The sequence below is a fragment of the Toxotes jaculatrix genome, chromosome 21 (assembly GCF_017976425.1).
Source record: "Toxotes jaculatrix isolate fToxJac2 chromosome 21, fToxJac2.pri, whole genome shotgun sequence".
Taxonomy (NCBI): domain Eukaryota; kingdom Metazoa; phylum Chordata; class Actinopteri; family Toxotidae; genus Toxotes; species Toxotes jaculatrix.
Window position 1 is genome coordinate 14453734 of NC_054414.1, and position 20386 is coordinate 14474119.

Consider the following 20386-nt stretch of genomic DNA (forward strand, 5'->3'; position numbering starts at 1 on the left):
ATTTCAGTGCCCCTCTCTTACTGTGAGTACTAAATAAGTACATGTAAATAAGCACGGAGGATATGAATCAAATCACACGAGAGCTGTAAAAATAGCCTAAAACAAATGAAATGTTACTTAAGTATAAAATCAGAGAAATATACTTAAAGCATCAAAAGTATTCAGAGCTGAGAAATGGTATATAGCGTATCTAACGGTATACGCTGCAATTAATGTATTCTTATCATTATTATTATCACTCATGAATTAATGTTTAAGCACCATTTTACTCCCTTGCTTGTTATTTGCATTATGGATTTTTCTTGATCAGTCCATTTATTGTTTGGTTTGTCAAACTTTTAAAGATCGTGTGGAAATTCCCATCACAGTGATCCAGAGCTTCAGATTTCAGTTGTTTCGTCAGAACAAAACAGACCAAAACCTCAAAGAACAGCAAAGAACAGCTGTCACGTAAATGGGGTGGAGCAGAAGAATAAAATGCAATGAAGCGGAAACACCCAAGTAAAGAGAGAAATGTACTCAGTTAATTTCCACTGCCGCACTACTACGAGACTTTGACAGCCTGTCCTCACGCGCATGCGCTGTTGAGGCTCCCACTTCGTCATGGCTGACACGGCCTGGCCAGGCTGTGCGAAGAGTTTGAAAGGTGTTGTGTTGGACATGTGCGGCGTTTTATATGACAGCGGCGAGGCCGACGGAGTTGCCATCCCTGGATCCATTGAAGCGGTGAAGAAGTGAGTAAATAATAAGCGAGTCGTTCCAGACACTGTTGATGATTGACTGATTTTTAGCTGGTGAGCCTCTGGAGAAAAGTGCATGCACTCGGTCATTCACTATGCTGGTAACTGATATATTATCAGATCTTTGTAAGGCTCCTAAAGGGTCTTCGTGCATGCATGATTAAGGCATTTACTTTATATTTTCACCTATGTGATAAGACTCAGTATCTCAGGATCACTGTGCTAACATAAGCTGTGTGCCCCATCCTCAGTCTGACCTGTTTTCCCCTTTTTAAAGGCTTAAGGCATCTGACCTGCAGCTGCGCTTCTGCACCAATGAGACTCAGGCCACCAGAGAGAAGTTTGTAGCCAAGCTCCAAAGACTGGGCTTTGACATCTCTGTGTCTGAGGTCTTCTCTCCTGCTCCTGCAGCCGTAGCAGTCCTCAAGGAAAGGGGTTTACGGCCTCACCTGCTGGTGTATGATGGTAGTGCTTTTCATTTGTCAAAATTCATGGGACTATCACATTAACACATAATAATCTACAGTGCACGTTTGTTGTAGTGACGCAACGTGTCATTTCTAGACAATAATAGAAGTTTATTACGGACAGGCTTTGGCTACACAGACAATACAGTGTTTGTTTTGGATTTTTTTTGTTTTTGTTGACAGTATGAAAAACATAGATAAATAAATATCACCAGACTTATCCTTTAAATGACCTAACCCTGCAGGAGTTCTCCCCGAGTTTGACAGTGTTGACAAGACCAGCCCGAACTGCGTGGTCATTGGAGACGCAGCTGAAAATTTCTCCTACCAGAACGTGAATGAGGCATTCAGGGTCCTCATTGGCTTAGAGAAGCCAGTGCTGTTCTCTCTGGGCCAAGGGTAAACAGATATTCAGTAATCCTTACTAGGATGCTTATTCCAATTAATAAGCACTACATGAAATATACAGTATCTTTGCATAATTATACAAAACATCTGTCCTCTTTTGTTGTCATTATAGGAGGTACTACAAAGAGACGGATGGTTTGAAACTAGATGTTGGGGTTTACATGAAGGCTTTGGAGGTACAGAACTATAGGTTAATAATGTGCGTTAGTATATTCATTAAGGCAAGATAATAGCATTTCTGTACATGTGTTTTGTTCCCTCCAGTATGCCTGTGATTTAGAGGCTGAAGTCATTGGAAAGCCATCCCCAATGTTCTTCCATAGCGTTCTCAGTGACATGGCTCTTCAACCACATGAGGTATGTAAAAACAGGTGATACTACATGTGCAGGTTTACAGCTTGGCCAGGTTTTTTTCTTACTTCAGTTTATGACCTGGCCTAAAATGCTGAGTATTTAGCTTTGCTGTGAGGATTCTTCTGTGCCTTAACTCAGCTTTGACCTTCAGCTGAGCTGGGAATTAGGTCAGCAAAGTCAGAATGTGCCGTTGGTGTGCACTTTTTGACACCATACTCAGAAGCTGCTGTTGTTACTCCCCTGTGATTGTCACATATGAAGCAGTAGATGTCTGCAATTGTGCATTTGGAAGAATCGTTCTGGGTGATATGTTTTACAGTTCTCCCCATAGACAAGCAGAAACCTCTTTGAAGCTCACTTGATTTTCATCACACTGACAAATCCTGCTTGGTGTCTAAATTCCTTCAGGCTACAGGTGTAATGTTACTTCCCTTGTGCAGATGCACAAATACAGTGTATACATGCATTAAACACCTTCACTGTTTTGAGATGTCTGTTTGTTTTTGTCCTGTACCTGTTCATAGCAGCCACCCGTGGGTGTGTCTTTACCACATCAGATATGGGTTAAAAACTGTTGCGCTTTTATGAAGGAGACATACCTGCTGCACATTCATTATCTGAGCACATCTCTTAGTTCATAGCTTGATATATTTAGCCACTGGTAGCTGGAACAGAAAGTCTCATAATAGAATCTACATGACTGGAAGCTGTTACATAGGAAAGCCAAAACGCTGTCTGTTTGGTTGTATGCACTTGTGTTTTCCTAGCAGGTGTCTGAACATGTGTTTAATGTTTTTCCCTGGTGTCTGCTCCTCTCAGCTGAATCCCCAGTTTAAGGAATCTGTGTCATCACCACTGTCTTTCTAAGCTTATCTATTTTCAGACCTGGCAGTTGGCAGTCTAAGAAAGCTGGGCTCATCTCATGCTAAGCCTGAACTCCATTCTCTGGATTTCCTTTCGTTCACTGAGACATGGATATATCCTTAGCTACATCTTCTGCCCTTTCCAAAACCTTCACCTACTCAGACTGGCTTTCATGCAGAGATGCTGGTGCAAGGGTTTATTTTCTGGACATTCTTCGCTTGTTGAGTCACTCACTTAAGAATCAAAATGAAACAGCTCCCTCTCTGCAGAACGGTATCATTCCTTTCATTCTTTTACAAAACTCAAGAATCCTTCTCAGACCAAAAGTCTGATTCCTATCTCAGAGCAAACAGCTGGACTCCAGTTAAAAGACTCAATCTGACACACTCAGTTGAGATGGCACTCCTCTAGTGATTGAGGAGCTCTTTATACCAACTCAGGCTGTCTCCCTAACCCTTATCCTCTTCCTGCTTTATGTGCCTGCTGATTTGATAAAATCAACTGTGTGATCTGGTGCTTCTCTTACTACATGACCAAGTACACCTAGGCTCTCTTTGCTCCTTTATGCTGGGTTCACTTTCTCACTTGACACACTCACCCTGAGATAAAACCCCACTCCTCCTCTTCTTCTGCTCTTTAGCAGAACTTAAAACTATTTTTTTGTGTTAAGTGTTAAAAATCTTTTTAGTTGCCATTAGCATGTAGTCTACTATCACCTCACTAACCTCCATTCATGCAACTAGTTATGCCCTTCATCTCCCTGTCTCTTACCATTTTTGTGTCCCAGTTTCCTATAACTCTCAAAATGCTTTGTTCCTCATATTTCCTTCATATTCTGAGTTGCAGACTAATCCACTAATGTAGAGCTTTTTTTTTTTCGTCTCTTATCCATGTCTGCCTCTAATTAATCTTTACCGTTTCTGACAACAAATTTTCACACCAACAGGCATTGGTGCAAACTCATGCTTGTCTAACAACAAACACCTGGTCAGTGGAGAGAACAGCAGTCTTCAAAAGAAACATGAGGAGAAGGGAGGGCAGGCTGAAATGGATCTGCCAAGTGCTGATTAGCCTTAGGTGGGAAGCAGGAACAACAGGAGGAAATAACTGCTAGCAAATAAAGAAACATCACAATTTTTGAAACAATGCAATCATATCATACATATCATAGGATAGGTTAAATTGACCCACAAGCGAACAGAGAGGCAGATTATTGAGTTTTTTTTTTCTCTTTTTTTAAACCCCATCTGCATGAGAGCATCAACAGTTCCTAAACTAATTTATAATGATCTCTCTTCTCTTCTATCTCCTCACTTGCAGGCACTTATGATTGGGGACGATCTGGTGAATGATGTAGGTGGAGCTCAGCGCTGTGGAATGAAAGGCGTACAAGTCAGGACCGGCAAATACAGGTCAGTGTTGTCCTTAATCCACAAACAGAGTCAGAGTGAACTATGGTTTCCCTGACAAAATCCAGACCTGAACATGACTCCACATTGGCCACTGCTGGGCAACAGGTGTCCCTATTGGTTAGTCAGAGAACCCTTTAACCATGCCAGTATGTGCCTGGCTGGAGTTTCCTTGACTTGTTCCCTGGAATAATCTGTGCTTTTAGGCCTAGAGGAAAAAAGAAAAAGCTTGCTTTTCATGTGTTACCGGATAAGCGTATGATTTATGTGGTATCATGAAGCACCACGTCATCATGTATTATGTATCCATGTTTTAAATATTTTTGCTTTTAGTAAATGTTTAGCACATTTTAAGAAATAAATCTAAGTGATGGCAGAAAATGTTTTCATGTGCTTTTGAAATTTTTCTACATTTTCCACATACTGTGAAGGCAGTCTGACCGTATTGTGAAATCAGAAAAAAAATCAATTCATCTAGTAGTCAGAAGAGGGCACCCTCACACCAGGATCGTGAGTCAAAGTTTCCTCAATATCACACAGGCTTCCTGTGAGTCAACCACCTCATTCTTCAGCCCTCCAGATTTGTTTATTTGATTGAGAATCCACCAAAAATAGCTTTATTCTCTCCACATGTTGAATGCTCGTCGCCCACAAGGTCGTAGTCACCGAAGGATTTATGGTCCCAAATCTGGAGATTACTGGGGCGCTTTTCTTATGGTGTAATTACAGAATCATATGGTTGATTATTTTAGAAGATATATGTAGTACTTGTGGCATGAAGAAAACAGAAAACTTACTGGAAGTAGGAGGGTACACTGTCATGGAACTACACATTATATCACATATATGCTGTGCCTTATAATGTACGTTCAAAGTCATATGTTAACTGGTGTTTTTAATAGTTTGTCTGTAAGTAATACTACTTTAAATTGAAATATTTATAGAAGAACACTTTTTATGTTTACACTTACAGTGCTGGTCTGACGACCTCTTTTTATTCCACTTCTTATTTCAGACTCAGCACCACTCACTGTGAAGCTGTAGTCGAACAAGTATTGATATACTTTACTTAAGAAAAGTAGCAATACCACAACCTAAAAATTTCACATTAAAGTGCTTTAATGTTGTACTTGATTACGGTGTTGTATATTAAACTACCCCTCTAGTGCAAACTGCTAAATTAGTACTGCTGTGTAATTTTAGGTAGGTTAATATACTGTATCGCATCATATTTTCTGATTTTATTGTATGTGCTTTTGCGTGCAAGTACTCAATAACTGGCAACAGCTACAGCTGTTAAATACACATAGTGAAATATAAGGTGCAATTTCTCCTTCTCAACTTTAGTGGAATAGAGGTATAATGTTGCGTAAAATGGAAATACTCATGCAAAGTGCATATTCCTTAAAACTGTGCGATGCTTAACAGATCAAAATAAATGCTACTTTCCACCAATGCTGTAGAGGACACCAAACCTCTTTCCTAATATCGCTACCATTTTGTTTGGCCACAGATTAGTCTGAGGAGTATCATGCTCGCTGACCTGCCCTACTGCTGTGCACTGGCATGCAGGTCTTGATCATGTGACCAGAGAACGCTGAGTAATCTGCTTGAGCATCAGTCAGCTTTAATCCTGTACTAAGAGCACAGTCACCCACTGCACAACCTGTCCTCTGTCTCCGCACAGTTATTCTTGTGTGCATTACAGGAATATGTGGGTGTGTGTTTCCACTTTCCTGTGCTTTTGTCTGTGTTTCTGGCATGTGTGTGCATGCATGTGTGCATATCTCTTGCCGTGTTATACGTGTGCTCAGAAGCCAACAGTGAGTGTTTCAATCATCGCAAGTATAGGAGGCTGAACTGGTTTTTTTTTTTTAAATGCAGATCCTCAGTGGTGGTCTGGATTTATGGACTGATTGGTGAACATCATTTATATGGAGAAACACATGCACACATAGTGTATTAAGAGTTATTATATAACCAGTTCCATTTTTTTCAGCACAGTACAGTAAAATGACACAGCATAGGTGTCTCTTAGGTCTGCAATCAAGGTTTTGAAGTTATATTTTCAATTTTTTATCTTATTGCAGCACAAGATATTGCATCATATTTGTGTGTGAGCAGTAACAGAACACACTTGTCTTTGTATTTGTGGATTTTTGCCTCCTCAGCCAATGATAGGAAGTAAATATTGTGCATCAAATTAGAATTTATGGCTCTAAAACGAGCTGTCATTTTCTCATTAAGCACAGACACCTCATAATGTCCCTGGTCCCTCATTAGACTTATTAGGCTATATACATTCCCTGAGCACAAGAAAAGAAGCTGTGACATTAAGAGTGTTCCTGTGGGCCCTTGAGTGATGAGGAGACGTGAGATTTAACATTGTTTAGCCAAACAGGCCCAGTGAACCCAGACTTGCTGGGAGCAGCTATAAACCCTCAGTCAGATCCATGAAAACATAGCTGTTTCCAAGTCAACCAGATGCTGTGCAGGCCTCCAGTTCCCATCACGCTTGGAGAAAAACTGCTTCAAATACCTCAGGCCCGGTGACAAGACAGGAAGGGAAAAAGATACAAATCACAGACAAATCTAATCATATCAGCTTACTTTAAAAAGCTTTTGACTCAACATACTCTTTCTCAGCAAGGACTGCATAAGATCTGAAATGCATTAAGTCTTATTTGGATATGTAAGACGCAGAAACTTTCTTAATCTGTATGTTTTCACATTCTGCTTTTTTCTTTTTTACATTCTAGTCTCTTATTAACTGAATCACAGGGTACTCTCAAGGTAAATACCTTGAAGTGAATTCATTCAGTATTTAAGTTTACTTTGATTACCTTTGGTTACCTGTTTGTGAGTTGCTCCAGAAAGTTAAAAGCTGAAAAATGTTTGTGCATCATGTTAGCAGATTTCACATTAAATGCCCATATATTTTTTTAATATGCTGCACAATACATCAGTGTGCTTATTATGTAATTGTAATGGCTCCCGCAGATTAAAGTAAAGAGCATAAGGCCAAGCAAAGTGATATTACAGTGCTTACAAATAACAGCTGTTAAGGCTATAGGTGTAATATAGGGGTAATTTAAATAGCAGTGTGAGGAGAGTGTTCTGCTAGCAGTCAACTTTGCCGTGTTCTTAAATAACAAGCGAAAGTTAGTACGCTTCCCTCGGGGGAGCCACAGAACCCTTTGCTCTGTAATGTAGAACAGGTTTGCAAAGAGGGGCCTACCACCAAAAAGTGGTTGGAAATTAGAGTGGGAGTTGGGAGATCTGACTGCTGATGTTAATCAGCTGCATGGGAACGATCTGCCGACACTGAGCTCTGCTCCAGCCCCTGCACAGCCTTTCAGCTCTGGAGTTATGTGTTGAGTTTAGTCACAACGTTAAAGCTGCATATCAAATCTCAATACTTTAATACTGAAATATGTCCATATCACTGAGTATTTGCAACTGCTGCACATTGACAATCAGCGCCAAATGCTTGGTCAGTCTTATTTGCTTAATCCTGATTTTAATTTCCTGATTTTCATTGCTGATCATTTCGATAAATCTCACCTGTCTTCAGGAAAAACTCTTGGACTGCTGTTGCTTTTAAACTAGAATTTAACACTGATACATATGACAACTTTGGATAAGTTTGTTAAAAATGAAAAATTTGTAGAAAATAAAAAAAAATTGGTATTAAATTTGTATTCATTAATGTTATGGCCACTTGGGGGCAGTTGAATGAGCTGCACCAGTGTACAACAGTGCAGAATGATTTCCAGTCCTACACAGCACCATACTTCTCCATCTTAATGGTCATATTTTTACCAGTGCACCATAGTGGCAGGGCACTCAGATCATGAGAATGTTGAAGTTGTTCTCTCTGTCTTGTGGCTCGATCTTGTATGTTGTCTTTTTCACATAGTCATCTCCTATGGTTTGTGGCCTAGACGAGTCCTCTGTTCTTTGTTTCTGTTCTCTTATCGTCAAGGAACTGCTTCAGCACACAACTGGGTATCTTTGAAGCCTCATAAAAGCAGGTTTGCATCATGCCTGCCCTTCATGCACTGTTTGTAAATCTGTTTAATTGCCTCACAGAATTAGTTTCTGAATCCCTTAGTCTTGGTGGGCTGTCTGTTTTTCTTTGTATGATAATCCAAGAAGTTGATTTCCAGGCGTTTGAATTAAACATGCACTCTCACTACTGGCATTTGTAATTCTACAAAAGACAAAACAGTACTGGTGTGTCAGATACTAACACAGTATTGATGTAGCCTGAGAGTCAGAGGAAGTCCTTACTGGATTCCCGTTGGAATCTGGCAGAGAAAGCACAGCAAACATTTTCACACAGCAGCAACCATCTTCAAAATGGTTTACATTGTAAACCTCTCCCTGTGGCCAATGCTTGACTGCTAATGTGAGTGTTGGGAAACTGTTTTCCAAGCAGGCCAAGCCAGTTTAGACCTCTCCAGAGAGATCTAGTCCCCGATGAGACAAACTATGAACCACTTTGCAGAAACCGCACCCTGGTTCATGCACTTTCTGTCTGCAGCCGTCATAGAGGGGCCCAACAGGAAGCGAGCATTGCAGGGGTTCACTGGCCATGTGATTACCATACAGATTAGTTTTCCTTCAGTGTCTTTTCTGTGCTATGAGCTATCCTAGCTGGTTTATCCTAGCTCCTGCTAATTAGAAAAATAAACATTAACATGTTTGTGAAAGAACGCGCTATAGAAGAAAACATTTCATTATTTTAATACTGCATTAATGCCATGATGGCATGATGGGAAGAATGGAAAAACCTGTGAACTTCCTTAACAAGTGACACAGAGACAGACAAACAGTAGCTCCTTTTTAATTTGTGTAATTGACTGTATTTATGGCAATAATGGATTTGACCGAACTGGCAGCGACTGAAATGTTTGCATCTGTTTTGCCACCGGTTTGATGACTCATCTGCAGTTCATTTTTCTAACGGGGAGGTATCATAGCTGTCAGAAAGTCTTAATATCTCTGACTTCAAATTACACGTGGGAAACTGACATGAGTGTTTTTTCTGACTGTGGTGCTCATAATTACAGTGTGAACGACGTGACATGAATGTGGCTTTAGCATGTTAGGATGCTAATTTTAGCAACTTTATATTTTTTGCCTCCGATTCACAAGGATCTAAGAATATGTAGAAAATGACTTTACGGCCTTATAGCGTCACTATGGCAGTACATTTATACATAGATACATTTATGACTGCTGTGAAGTGTGTAACATGCAGTTTAAAGTATAGTGGTTAACACACAGTTTATCAATGAAGCTGTTATTCTCATGCAAAAACACATGCACACATGCCGTTTTGTGCACAGAATAACATCAGTTAGAACACACCGTTCTCACCAGATGGTCACTATGCAAATACTCAAAGCTATCACTGTAACTGCTACTCTATGATCAGAGTCATCAGGACCAGCAGGTCTGAGACGGATGTAGAACGACTGTGAAAAATATGTGGCTTAAAGCCACAGTGAAGTCCTCCAGTGTGACCTATTAAATCTTTTTCATAGACATCAGGCAATTGAATGCTATAGTTCAATTCTGAGAGAGTAAGCTCTGAAAGGTTTTAACAACTTAAGACAAACTTCCTTCTCAACCTCTCCTGGCACCAGTAAACTGTAAAATTGTCCCCACCAGATCCAGTTTAGGTCAGGTCAGGTCCAGAGTCCAGCATAGTCCCTCACTCCCTCCCTCCTAGCAGCCCAGACTGTTTGACTGGGCACATAACCTGTAATGAGTGGGGATATCCAGTGCAGATTTCCACTGGCACCCGTTATGAAGTCATGCAAATAAAGCCATTTTAGTGCAGCAAATAGAAGGAAGGACTGCTCATTAAGAAACAAATGGCCCATCAGCCTGAGCAAACAGATTAGAGGGCTGAGGGACAGCTCCCACAGTCGACAGATCTTTGCTATCCACTTAATATAATATGGTAGTCACAATATTTCTAGCACTGTGCTTTTGTCAAAATAGGATATTTTCACAAGTTTATCTGTATTCTCATTCCTCAAGTGGCCACAACTTAAGTCATGCTTCTGAAAACTGCACATAAATCCTTTGCTTGGATTTGAATGCCATTCTAGGAAGATGTACAGTGCATTGTTGCTTGAACATAACTTCTGCAGTGCAGGAAATCAAATTACTTCACAAGATCTGAACTTAAACTTGTTCTGGATGTTTCTAATTTAAAAACTTAGCCTAGCAAAAAAAGGAGAGGTCTTCACATGTTTTGCTCTGTTACATGATCCATGTTGATGAGACATTATAGATATTCTGCCTTTAAATCATTCAACTCATGCCCCTGAAATCAATTATTTATAGCTATTTAGTTTGATGTGTTTTATTGTTTATCATCTATTCCAGTTTCTGTTTTGTATGTTTCATTGTAAGTTCTCCTTGTTTGCGCTAACACTATTTGAAACATGTAACACCTCTGTTTTTATTGTTCCGTGGACACCAGGTGCTGATGCAAAAGCCAGTTAACAGCTCTCCACCCTGAATAAATATATAGTTTGAATGATAAGGCTTCATGGAAAAGTGTGGACATATCACTGCATTATATGTGTCTACAGAAAGGTGATGCTTTCTCCGTCTGACATAAGCAACCTATCAGATCTCCTTTCTTGTGAACCAAACGGACATTAGACTGAACACGGCACCGCAGTGTTAGGTTTATGGATGGGCTTTGTCCTCTGCAGATCTGTGACACTGAACCTTGACAGGGCAGTCGCGTATTCTGTGCGTGGCTGTGGTTGCAGCTTAATCTCCTTTATAAGATCAGCGCTGCCCCTGGGATGGCTCTCAGGTACATACTGTATTTCAGCCTAGCTTATCTTGCAGTCCTCCACTGGTGTCCTATAGCCTCAATGGCTATGATAATGCACATGGTTTCAGATGTGTGCCTGTCAGACAGGGAGTGATCATCTGGAATGTATGTGACTTACATTTCAAGGCCTTGTTTGTGTGTATCACCCAGACAGTTATGAAATCTCTTTCATCACTGAGAATGCCTTTGATTTACATTTTTGGAGCACACTTTTGTAGAGCTGGATTTAATGTGCCAGAGCAGGTTATGCTTGAGTTGCAGTTTCTCTGCTCTTCTGCGCTGTCTTGACATTTGTGAACTGTTTTTCTCAAGTAGACAAGAGTGTAGGCATTTTACAGTGTCTAGTACAACAGCACAGCCCCACGCCCTGTCCTGTTAACCTCTGTTAGCACATTAGTTTTGTCTCTGTGGGAAGGAAGTGAAGTTATCTCATTTCACTCTTCTCTGCTCAGGCTGCGGGCTTTAAAAAACTTAAAAGCTTGTCAGTTTGACAGCTAGAGTATTTCTGAATGTGTCACTGAATTCCGTTTGCCTTTCCGCCATCACAGAGACTGTTGCACCAATCCAGTGAATCATATTATAATATGGTCTTTGAACTGAAGCAGAATCCACAGGGACACTCTTTTATGTCCAGGTTCCCCCGGGATCATCAGAGGAGCTGAAATCAAGAGCAGTGAGACTTGTTGGGTTTTGTTTGTTTAATGGCACAAACATTTAGGTTTGTTGCTGTCGCCAAGGTAAAACACTGCAGGCCTACAAAACTTTATTCAGCAATAGACCACAAGTATGAATAATGTCAAAAAAGGTATGATGGCAAGAAATTCAAGAATGCTGACACCAGTATACATAACAGTAAATATGCAGAGTGTCTGACCAGCATCTCCTTTGTCAGTCAGCAGCAGGGCCTTGGCAGGGTATTTGCATGGTAAAATAGGAAAATTCATGTTGCGTAAGGTTTCCATTTCCACTGCTGGATTTCCCTCCTTTTTAACAGATAACACATGAAAGCTGGGTTTTGTCGGTTGGATCTCTTTCCTGGCTGCACGCTCCCACCTCATCCATTCGTGTGCAGAGGAAGGTGGGTTGTTCATTTCACTGCACTAAACCTTTTGTAGTGCCTTGGGATTGCAACAATTGAAATTTTCACAAATTCTCACATTTTTTAAAAGGCACATGAGTGTTAAAATGAAGAAGTCATGCTTTCAGTTCATACAGTCGCTCTAATTAACTTGTCTAATCTATGTTTTGATCCCATTCCCATGGATTGGAATCGGCAGCTTTGTGGGGAATGTAAACACAATCAATTCTGGGAATGAGTTCATCATCCAGCCAACACTCTGTTGTTGGCATGAGACCCAACACTGCTTTGTCTTTTTTCCTTTGCTCCATCTGTTCCTAACATTTACATTTATATTTATATGCTTTTAATAGAATGTTCTACTGAAAACATGAGGCTTGCTTGTTTGCGGAGGTCATTTTAGGTCACTGCGATCAGTTACCTCTTGAAGCATGTGTGCAAGGTACCACAAAGCTAACATTTGTGTCAAAAAAGGGGTAGAGTGGGATTTGTTCCCACCTGAAACTATAATATCTGGTTCTCTCATTGAAGTTGTTTTGAACCCTTCCTTGGGATCAGATAGATGTGACATAATAACATAGCAAGGCACCACAGACTGAGTACAGATTCTAGATGGATGTGGCACAAGCTGCACAAAGAGGTTAAAGAGCTTGGGGAGACGCCACTGGGTGCCTGTGCCTGGCCTACCATCCCTCACCACCCTGGGGTGACAGCTTCCCCTGCCTGCATGCTCCTCTAAAGCCTGCCGTGCGTTATAAGTCAATGAGATATTAATAATTAACCAAAGCTTTTTTCTCACAGTGAGACTATACTCCCACAGCGAGACAAAGGAGCCGGCCGGGCTTCGGCCACCGTGCCCCTCAACAGTACTTTTCCACCCATGAGAGAGAGAAAGAGAAAGAAAGGAAAGGAGTGAGAGTGGGAGAGAATCGGAGAGCTAAAGCCCACAGATGGCAGGCTGAAACATAGCACTGCCTCTTAAATACATGAACACAGGCTCTTAGCCGTTTCAATGGGGATCCAATCCCTCTTGCAATTACCAATAGACAGGCTGCTTGGCTGGGGGGGACTTGGGCCTTTGCCTGGTTTCTTTTGCAGCCATTTTTTTCTCTCAATAGTTTCCATGTGGTTGCACGAGTGTTGCATTTTCTGTATTTGAAGCAGGTGACTGAGCAGCCCTTTAGTGCTAACAAAACACTGATACATAGCGAGATATAGAAATACACACTCACAAATGAATGCACAGCAAGTCGTCAGTAGCACAGCTAATAATAGGTCAGATCTAGATCACATTGAGCTCTGCATATTGAGCACAGCACTGACAGGACAGCTGTGAAATGATGAAGGGACTTTACGTTTGAAAGGATTTGGTCACATAAACATAACTTTTTTAAAGTAAAATATCAACTTTTAATTTTGTGATTTTGTTTTGTGGTGTTACAAAACTTTTAGCACAACACAAGAAAGAAGTACTCCATTGATTTAGCATTGTACTCCTATAACATTGCAGAACTCACAATGAGCAGTTGAAAACAAAAAAAAACAAACAAAAATGTTTGTGTAATGTATTTTTCCAGGATTCCAGACATTAGCTTTGATTCCTTGTCATTTTTGCGAATGAAAATCTCTTGAAACTTACTTGAGTTTTGTGATCCATCCTCTGTGGATGTTAAATTTGCATTTATTTTTCCTCATAATCAGAACAGACGTACAAGCCGATGCTGTACTATCTTGTAGAGTCTTCATTGCACTGCATTCCAACCATTACAATAGTGACTCCAAGCCATGGGTACTACAGGGGGTACTTGTGTATTCTTATAGAGGTATATGCAAAGATGAACTTATCAGCTCAACAGATATTGTGATTTGACTATAGCCACACATTTTTGTTAGGAAGGAAAATAAACAAATATATAAATAAATTCACTCATAAGAGCAGAACTGGAACATGATGATGGGGCACTTGAGCTCATCTGAGGCTGTGGGGGTCATGATGATTTCCATGTATGGCTATGAACAGAAATCAATGGCTGCTCAAAGGCCAGAACTAATACTTGAGAAAATCTAAGACCACACAGCTGGCATTTGAAATTGAAAGCAGTGCTCTATACAAGAGTTAAATATAAAACCTGCAAAAACACTAGTGTAGTCTTTTTAATGTCTCTGTGAGACAGAAAGTGAAGGTTTATGGTTTACATCCTGTTCGTTTGGCCTCAGATGTGTTTGTGGTTGGGAAAGACAGAAAGTTTCCAGTGGGTGGTTTTGACAATTCAGGATACTTTCTTTCTGCGTTTCTCTCTCTGACACACACACACATGACTCGTACTCACAGGAGGCTTTCACAGAGCAACAGGATGGGAAAAAAAAATCAAGTTGCTCTTCATGCTGCAACCAGGGAATCCCCTTTGTGTCCTGCTAGATTGGAAAGAATCGTTGTCAGTCTAAAAGTGTGAAAAGCCACACCGCAGCTGTTTGCTGATCATGACTCAACATTATATAGGCTTTGTACAGTGGAGTGATAACGGCTGCTACATGGCCACAAACTCAGCAGAGGATGTGAAGGCTCCAGCTCAGCATCTGTCATTTCTGTTGTCATAACAGGCACGTAACATGGTGGTTTCCCAAGTTCAGTTAGCCTGTTTTCTTCTTGAGAGGCTGCAGCTGTATTACCTCAAGTGTGTTATGTGTGACTTGTTGCAGCTCTGTAAATATCAAGTAGATGAGAAAAGAAAGAGCAAAGGTGTAGCTGAAGTGGACGATGATGATGATGATAAAGATAAAACCAGGATGGAACATCTCAACAGGCCAGAGTCGTATACTTTTTCTCTTCCACTCTTTTTGAGGATCCTGATACTTCATCAATCTCTCCCATGACCTTTTATTCATAACAGAGCCAGTCAAACCGTGATCACATTCTCACCCTCAAGGCCGAGGCTCCTTCAACACCACAGAGCAGCAGCAAACACGTTCCTCACCAGTGAGGGGAGAAAGCTTTGTCTTGTGTTAGTATCTTATGTCGCCCACAGGGCTTGGCTGAACATAAAGGCTATAGCTATCGTCAGGCTATGTTCTCCTTCGGCTTATGGTTATATAGTCTGCTTTAGTGTGAGAAAAGGCAGTGTTCAGGCTGATGGTGCCTTCACTCGTCTGGTATGAAAGACACACTTCTACACAATGAACTGGGTTGAGGGTTTTTTTCCGTCTCTCACTGGCAGGCTGACTCTTTTCCTTTCAGCGCTGTTGTGACTCTTGTAAGTGTCATTCTCCGCTGTAAAGCCAGGTGACGGCACACATTACAAACTACAGAGGGTGTTACAGTTTTGTTTATTTGGGGCAGAGGATTTTACAGAGGAAATAAGATCATGAAAACTTAATTCAGTTATAATTTTTAGGTGTTAAGTTACATGCCTACTTGCATTTTTTCAGCACAGAATTGTAGTTTGTCTGAGTTTTGCATGTGCCATGGTGACTTTCAACACATTTTGCTTGTACATATACTTTTGCCAACCAAGAGGTTAAAAAAGTCACTTTAAGTTAGAGTTTAAGTCATTTTCCATGAGTGTACTGCATTTTGTCTACACCCAGAAGAAGATCTACAATGTCAACAACAAGAAATCAAAGTTATTTCAAAGCCTCAAAGTTTCCTGAAAAACGAGATATTTCTGTGTGTTGAAATCCTGCTGCTGGGAAACAGACTGTTTTGAGCCAGGTTTCCCAAAGACTGCTCTGCCGGCTTCATCTGTCACTGCCTTCTCACCAAAACATTGTTCTGAGCGTCGTGTATTGCTGGCTCAGGTTGAATCTTTGCCTTCATGCGTGCCTTATCTGCTGTATCTGCACTGTGCCAAGCAAAAGGTACACTCAGCAAAGGTGAAGAGGTTAAGAGAGAAGTGTAAATCGAAATCAGGTGTGTGTGACAGTTTTGCTTCCTTCTGTGCGCACGTGTGTGTCTTTGTGTATGCGCTAGTGTGTTAAGCATTAACTGATAAGGAGGTTGTCGTGCCTTTCACCCTGCGGTCAGCTACCTTGACAATGAACTGAATATATCGGAGCAAAACAAAGCACACACTGCCCTCATATCCTAATGTTAAACAACCTCCTTTTTCCTTTATTTCTGTGTCATACCTAATCTATCTTTGTCTTTTATGCACAGCTGACTTTCACACACAAGTGCACTCACTGTATGAGTCATTCGGATCCACTTTCATTTCACGGAGGCATAGCATGTCCTTATAAAAACGTATCTCCATGTTTTATAGAGCCAAGTATCGTGTTATATATCTCTCCATATGACACTCTAAGCCGCTATAATCTTATATTGCCTGAGCAGTATATACATGATACCCGTGTTCTCGTGTCCAGCTTGCACAACTATTTAATCCACTGTCATGTCATAGCTGTTGTAGGGGATTAGAGGTGTATGTACCTGTTTTTAAAGCACATGGAAATTCAGATTACTTGTAGACTGATATGAGATGACATCTTCACCTTGGGATCTTCAAATCCATCCAAAATTTCTATGCTGCTCCTGTAGTTCTTTGCCCACTCGCAACCCAAACCTTGTGATCATTTCCTAACTTTCTGGTGAAGTTTTTTTTTTTTTTTTTTAGTCTTTCAACATGGTGGCAGCTGTGCTGAACTAAATTTTTGGCTGCTTCTCACTTCCTACCTCATAGCTGACCTCATCCCAGCGTGAATGCTGTGCAGTGTCCATCAAGCTTGGGGACCAAACCTATCTCTTCACGTGTATTGATATTGCATTGACTTGAAGGACACGCAGCGAGCTGCAGATTACCTCATCAGTAACACTAGCTGCATTGTGCTGAATTTTGCATGGTCACATTGACCTGGTTACTCCTACATTATTCATGGAAATGGGAGGGAAGCAGCAAAATGAATACACACGCATGCATGCATATCTAAACGGCAGAAGCCAGGGGAGATTTAAAGGAGCATCAGGTTGGAGAGACAGTGTGGTCAATGCTGTTGGCTTCACTGTTTGAAACATAAGAGCCATGTGACTAACTTGCTTGTGTGTTCGTGCCAGTGTGTGCATGTGTGAACTCAATCAGTCCTCGGGCTGAAAAGGGTGCGGGAGTAATCCAGCACAGGAGACATAACACCTCGACCATTAGCAGACCAGCTCACATAACCCAAGCGCTGGCGGCTGACAGACATGCGTAAACACATGGCACCGCTTCCCTGTATTCACTACGGCTTCAGTATTCAACACCTCTCTTCACCCCACCCCCCTTCAGGCCTCTTCTTTCTGTCGCTACACTTGGGCGGCTCACAAATATTTGCCATGGTCCTCTGCAAGCTCTCAGAGGGCAGGATTAATGGTGGTGTGTGCCGCACACCCTGGGCCAGACAAAGCCTCCCCATCTGGAGCTCCAACCCGTGACTAGGGAACAGAGGCAGCACACAGAGCCTGGCTAAGGCAGCCTGGGGAGGGCAGCTGTATAGGCACCACTTCATAAATGAGCAGGAGTCCTAGGCAGTCCTGCAGATGAATGAAGGGGGCGTATCCGTCTTTTGATGTGACGGGGAGGAAAAGGGTCCTGCATGCCGGCCTGAGCCTGGTGCCACGCCAAATGGATCGCATTTCCCCAACCAGCTGATTAAACAGCCATATCTGCATCCATCACTGGGCACTGAGCCAAACAATGGCAACAGTTAGGGTGGGATAGGCAAGGCTGCCCCATACCTCCTACAGACTTTCCACTATTTAGAAAACCAGGTTGGAAAAAGAGTATGATCTTAGCCTTGGTTAGTGCTTGTTTATTTGTGTTTTTTTTTTGAGACTGATATTTCCATAGAGCCCTGCTCCTAGCATAGCTGAACATTCAACTTTGGGGGAGAAAAACAGTTTTGCTGTCTCCTCCTTCTTATTGCCTATATTGCATATCTTACAGTTGGGTCCAATCCCCTTATTGTAAACTACTGACCTAAGTCACTAAATTATTCTATTGCTTTATTTTTAGAATCGGGTATCTTTGGAATTAGAAGTTCTCATTAAAGTCCCCCCAGCTGGTCTATTTTAGTTGCACACAGATATACTAAAAGTCTGGAACACTGTGTGATCCCTGCAGGGGCTTTTGGCAAACAGCTGCACAGACACCTTGAGATGGGCAGACAGCAACGCGGCAAAAATTTGGTTTTTAGCACATTGCCGTTGATCATAAGTGAACTCTTATGATCATTCTGAGAGGACACAGACCCTATTTATTACCAAAACTTTCCCCTTAAGCTTTACCAGACAGCCTGTAGAGTAAATGTGCTTGGTTCTGTGTAAGTTTTGCCTTTCCTGAATCTTCTTATCACATCATGTCCTTCTCTTTTCCAGTTTATACATTCAGTATTGTTAATGTGGCTGATAGCATCAAACTGCTGGTCCTCCTTGTTTACTGGGCCTTGAGGGGCAACTGTTTTTTCCTGTTTCTTCCTGTGTTACATGTCCTTAAGCGTGTGCTTTCGCTTCTCCTCCCCCAGGCCCAGTGATGAGAGGCACCCGACTGTGACGGCTGACGGCACTGTGGACAACTTGGCCCAGGCTGTGGACATGATCCTCAATCAGAGGGGGCACTGAGAACAAGGAAGTAGGCACTGGAAACTCTCCACTCACTGTGACCCTGGGTGATATAGACTGGTTCCTTGTAGTATTTTCATATAGCTCTAAGTGGTGTTTCTGGTGGGAAGGGTGTATTACTGCATTAAGGTATTTTAACAAAGATATCAGAAACACTACAGAACTAAAATACCGTCCAAATACTGTATGTCCTGTCAAATATGGGAACCACCCACCCATCTGGTGCTCCACACAGTGTTAACTAGGATGAAATTTGCAGAAGTATTACCCAGGTATGCAAGAGATAGTCTTGAGCTGCAGTGTGCGTTTGTCAGTACATGACTGGCATAGATAAGATACCTCAAGTTGACATGAATGTGCCTGTAAGCAGCTGCTGACTGACAGTTAGAAGAGAAATAATGCTGTGTCTGTTTAGGCTCCCTGCTAATGCTACACAGTCAGATTCCTTTTGGAGCTACTGTACATGGAGACAGTTTGTTGTTAGATTGGAAATGCACAATGGAAATGTAGCTGTAATTGTTTTAACATAGATTAATTAATGTTAGTAGTATCTGGGTAATATTGTTGTCTCTCACTCCCTTAACACAAAATGCACTTAACTTAATAATGTAGAAGGGAGAAGTCTAGCAAGGAGTGGCTTTGACTATAATAAATAAAGCTATTTTGCCAGTCTGTGAGCAGCTGAAAACATTTGTCTCCCTAAATTTGCCAATTTGTCTCAGCCATTGTCACAGAACTGTTTTCTTTTTTTCTTTTTTTTTTTAAAAAAAGGGCTCAAGGTCTCAAAGCACTGGGGAAAATTTAGCCTTGGCTCTGGTTTAAACTGGAATCCGTATCGAAGCAGCTTTTGTTTTCTAAAAACAAATCACTGAAAATGGGAAGTGAGCTGGTCTGAGAGATGATAAATGCAGAACTCGGCCGAGTGTGATGAATTGTGCTGGTGCTTGAGCTCATGTTTCTCCTTCTGTAAACAAAGATGAAATGAGCTCTCCATCATCAGTGAAGAATCGCATATCTACAACTACTTATCTTTATTTACTTGACTGTAAGCTGCTTCTGACAGGGATTGTCCTGTCATAGTTACATTGTTAATCCCCACTCATTAGATGTTGTTCATTCGCTTCAGTGTCTACAGTGAGGTTAAATAAAATGATGAGGGGGTGGGGGGAATTGGTTATTGGGCTTCTGTGTGCCAGCTGGATCATTGAGGCCTCTGGAAGTGGGGCGTAAAACAAACGATTCTCCATCGCTGCCCCCAAGGTTTCAGTGTACCAAATAGTTTCATGAAGAACAAAAGCCCATTGCCAAGTGATTCATTGAGGTCTTTCTGGTTCATTTCACCATTAGCTGACACAAGCTTGAGTGTTATTGGGCAATTAAAGGTAATGAAATGCTACAAAGTATTATGAAACAGTATTCGAGCTGGGTGTACCACTCCTATTTCTGATTTGGAAATAGTACATATTAATGTACATGGCAAAGTACTAGCAGCTGGTACCCAGTTTTCTAACAGCCTACACATTGTTTGACTCAGTGTTTTGTCCATTATGTTACTGCCCGTTGGCCTTGTATGGAGCTATTAAGCATGTATTTGACTACTCTCGAATGA

At 41.4% G+C, this 20386-nt stretch overlaps 1 protein-coding gene across 2 annotated transcripts; it reads left to right on the plus strand.

Moving 5' to 3' along the window:
* Nucleotides 1-6: 6 nt before the first annotated feature.
* On the plus strand, nt 7-19459 carry LOC121201285 (phospholysine phosphohistidine inorganic pyrophosphate phosphatase). 2 transcript variants are annotated; one of them, XM_041067050.1, is made up of 8 exons: nt 7-22; nt 590-734; nt 1018-1205; nt 1453-1606; nt 1728-1791; nt 1880-1972; nt 4154-4245; nt 18681-19459. In XM_041067050.1, exons 2-8 carry the CDS (start codon nt 604-606, stop codon nt 18775-18777), a joined length of 819 nt encoding a protein of 272 aa, XP_040922984.1. In that variant the 5' UTR covers nt 7-22; nt 590-603; the 3' UTR covers nt 18778-19459. The 2 variants fall into 2 exon arrangements, with proteins under 2 accessions (XP_040922984.1, XP_040922983.1); XM_041067049.1 differs by lacking the exon at nt 7-22 and having other exon boundaries at nt 494-734.
* Nucleotides 19460-20386: the final 927 nt, after the last annotated feature.

Coding starts and splice junctions, on each gene's coding strand:
- LOC121201285 (XM_041067050.1), top strand. CDS start 604: ATGGCTGACACGGCCTGGCCAGGCTGTGCGAAGAGTTTGAAAGGTGTT. Junction 735..1,017: donor TCCATTGAAGCGGTGAAGAA/GTGAGTAAATAA, acceptor CCCTTTTTAAAG/GCTTAAGGCATCTGACCTGC. Junction 1,206..1,452: donor TCACCTGCTGGTGTATGATG/GTAGTGCTTTTC, acceptor CTAACCCTGCAG/GAGTTCTCCCCGAGTTTGAC.